At 47.6% G+C, this 3,498-nt stretch overlaps 1 protein-coding gene across 2 annotated transcripts in view; it reads right to left on the bottom strand.

Moving 5' to 3' along the window:
- Tmem38a (transmembrane protein 38A) overlaps positions 1-3,498 on the bottom strand; it is a 19,340-nt gene that overhangs the window by 15,329 nt on the left and 513 nt on the right. Inside the window, exon 2 of one of the 2 annotated variants that reach the window (XM_048794806.1) lies at positions 3,373-3,382. Coding sequence is in view for 1 of the 2 variants with exons in the window: in XM_015489222.2 (XP_015344708.1) it covers positions 3,373-3,496 (124 nt within the window). In the remaining variant the exon portion in view is untranslated. Of the gene's footprint in view, positions 1-3,372 lie in introns of both variants that reach the window. The other variant, XM_015489222.2, reaches the window with a different exon arrangement.

Below are 3,498 nucleotides of genomic sequence, written 5' to 3'. Positions count from 1 at the left end.
GGGGGGGGGGGGCAGGGGGGTGTTGTTAGCATCTGGAGGGTTGATGCCGGTAATGCTGTACATATCTCATTGGGCAGCCAACATCCTAACTGTCTAGTGCTGAGGCTTGGAAACTCATGTAGAGAAATGATTTTCACCTGGGGAATCTCAAGAAATACACTCAGCCTTTGTAGATTTCACACCTGCAGATTCAACTAACCTTGGACTGAAAATATTCAAGGAAAAAAAAAAACTGCACCTGTATTGACCATGCCCAGACTTTTTTCCTTGTCCTGATTCCCTAAGCAATACAGAATTACAGCTGTGCACACAGCATTTACATTGTTTTAGGGGTTATAAGTAATCTAGAGGTGATTTAAAGCTTAAGGAGGATGTGTGTAGTTCTATGCAAATACTGTGCCATTTTATAGAAGGGACTTGAGCATCCTTGATTTGGGTATCTATGATGGTGGGGAAGGGGTCAAGAAGCAATCCCCTGTGGATACTGAGAGGTCATTACACTGATATTGGTGCCATCCCTGGTGATTCTGATTTAAAAGACAGATTGGGGTTGCCTGGATGAAAGATTGACTTACTCAGGTGAGTCTGATGTGCAACCAAGTGTGAGAATCACTTTCTGAAACTTTCTTTGGGTAAATTAGGGCTTTAGATAGCCAGGACTGTCACTCATTGATTCATTTGTGTATACAGCACCTACCAACCCTTCCCCTTGTGTGCATTTTTGGGCTCCAGAAATGAGCCAGATTCCAACCTCCTGCCCTTAGGAAGCTCCAGTTTAAATAAGCCCTGCCTCTTTCAGTTCATCCCTTCTTGAACTTCAATATGCTTACAGATCACTTGGGGATCTTGTTCAAATACAGACTCAGATTCAGTAGGTCTGGGTAGGACCTGGGACTTTGCATTTCTAACCAGCTCCCAGGAGACACAGATTGAGAACCACACCCATAAGCTTCATTTTGGCCCAGAATTCTCCAGATAGTCTGACCCAGATAACACATTTCTCCATAGGCTTCCAAATAAATATAACCACTTCTCACAAATGCCTTGGACCCAACTACTGACAAAGTTCTCAACAGATCTTCACAATAGCCAGGAAAGAGAGTCCAGGATTATTTTACTAATGATTCCATGTCACAGATGAACAAACGAAGTACAGAAGTAAAGTAGCCAAGTTACTACCTGTGCCAGAGGTGGAACTGACTTCCATGTCAGAGGTTTTTCCTTCAAGCTGGCTGGGCTCTCTCAGCCAGGGTTGGTTTCTGGGGATCCTGAGCTCAGAAGGGCCCCAAACTGAATGATTGGATGTCACCATGTTGAAATTTTTCATTTCTGCACAAGAGGTCCCATACTGTCATTTCATACCTCGCTATGCAAATTTTGTAGCTGGATTCAGAGAAGAAACATTACAGAGACTCAGCCCCAAATGGGGGGGACTAACACTTAAATCAACCAGCTTGTTTTTCTAAGGGAAGAAAGAATCATACTGATTCTTGGAGTCTAAACATACCTGGGTTTGAGTCCTGAGACTAACAGCCACAGAGCTCCGTGTGATTGCATATTTAAATTAGCTTACCCTCTATTTCCTATTTCCCCATTTATGAAGAGTTGAAATGGGCGGGTATCCTCCACCTGGATGGCACCAGAAGTCACTAGGGAGGGGAGCTAGGGGATGGGAGCTTGGAACCTAAGCATCCAGATATTCGGATTCAGTTGGTCTGGAATGGGGATGGAGCTTTAAAAGCCGCCCCCCCCCGCCCCCCCCAGCATCTAAAGTGCAGCCAGAGTTGAGAACCACTCCTCAACCTTCTAGAACCTTCAGGGTCTGGGAATTCTAGAGCAAATGATTTATTCTGAGATTCTTGGAGAAATGTCTAGACCTTTTCTTCAGGCTCCCAGCTAACTGGAGATCTCCTTCCTCTAGTCACTTGTGTCCTACATCCATCCCTCCAGGTACCTACCTCCTCACATTTTAGATTTTCCAAAGTGTGCTAAATTCTGAAATTGCCCAGGGAACTGGCATGAGCCACCAGGAATTCTCCAGGCAGGAAATACACAGCCCCACAATTACACTAGGACAATACAAAAGCTTATTTTGCTTTGCAAAGTAACTGCTTTCCAGAAGAGGTTTTAAAGAAATAGGCTTTGGCATGTGGATAGGCAAAAATAGAACAGAGCTACCTGACAGAGTGTGATCCTGTCTGTGTAAGACTGTGCATTTATGCCTACCACTATGGGTACAAATGCACAGAAGAGAGCTCTGGAAGGGTGGCTACCATGAAATTAACTGTTCCTCCGTTTTGTTTCTCAGTTCTATTTTTTAGTAAAGGTGAGTACCTATTTTTATCTCCTGAAAAAGAATAAAGACACTTCCATTCTAAGATATGGGGGTAATTTACATCTAACTGGGAGAAAAGGTCACAAAGTTTCCAGTGATTGATTTTTTTTCTAAAGCTAAATTCTCTTGTCCATTAAGTTTGCTGGTGCACTAGAATAATTAAAGTACTAGGAGATGAACGAGAAACATTTGCTTTGGTGAACCTTATATAAAGGTAGATCACATTCTAAGGAGGTTGTTCGACCTCATTAAAAAAGAAAAGAAAAGAAAAAAGCTTAAAAAATCGTAACAGAATTGATCTCCTGCGATTCCCCCAAGAAGGTCTGGAGTTGAGGGAGGAGGCTGACCCCAAATCATCCAGCCTCGAGGCCCGATCTGCTCCATAGGTGGAAAGGATCCCAGGTCAGGGCTGGAAAAATTCCCACAGGGCTCAGAGATCCAGCACCACCCGACGACCGAAGGAGAAGGGAAGGCAGGAGAGGATGCCAGATAGATGCATCGGGGAGGGGGGCCCCCCGGTGTCACTTTCCCTGAACCTGATCTCAGCCCCTAGCACGGCCAGCCCTTATATAGACACTAAGCAGCCGCTCCCACTCCATGTGCCAAGGGCATTAAGGGAGGTCACAGCAGCAGGCGGCGAGGATGTCTGACCCTGCCAGCAGCGCCGACCCCTGTCTGTCTAGGACCTTGCCCAAGTTCATGCAGCCTTGCCCCAATACGACCCCCAATTTCTCCCCGTCCCCCGCAGACGTTCCCCCTTCTTTAAACAAACTCGCTCCTCCTTCTCCTTCCCTCGCATCCGCAGCTGCTCCCCCTCCCCCAGCACCACCATCCCGGGGGCTTCCTTCCCCAGCCCGCACCCGCGTGGGAGAACCCCAAGACCTCAGCATCCGCCTACTCCCTCGATCCAGTCCCGGGTTCTGTCCTACCCACTCCCGCCTTCATCATCCAGGGCTTCTCCTTTCCTGCGACCCCAGAGTTCACCGCCGTCCCCCGACCTCCGACGCCAGCCCCTGCAGCCCCCGGCCCGAGCTCACCTGGTTCATACTTGAGGTAGAGAATGGAGACGATGAAATAGCTGAGATCAAAGACTGGGAAGAGCGGCACCCGCGAGAAGCTGAGCGCCAGCTCGCCCAGGCTCAGGGCCGACAGCAGGTCCATGG

The sequence above is a fragment of the Marmota marmota genome, unplaced genomic scaffold (genome assembly GCF_001458135.2).
Source record: "Marmota marmota marmota unplaced genomic scaffold, marMar, whole genome shotgun sequence".
NCBI classification, from domain to species: Eukaryota; Metazoa; Chordata; class Mammalia; order Rodentia; family Sciuridae; genus Marmota; species Marmota marmota.
Note: the sequence above shows the minus strand (reverse complement) of the source record. Positions and strands in the feature narration are given on the sequence as shown.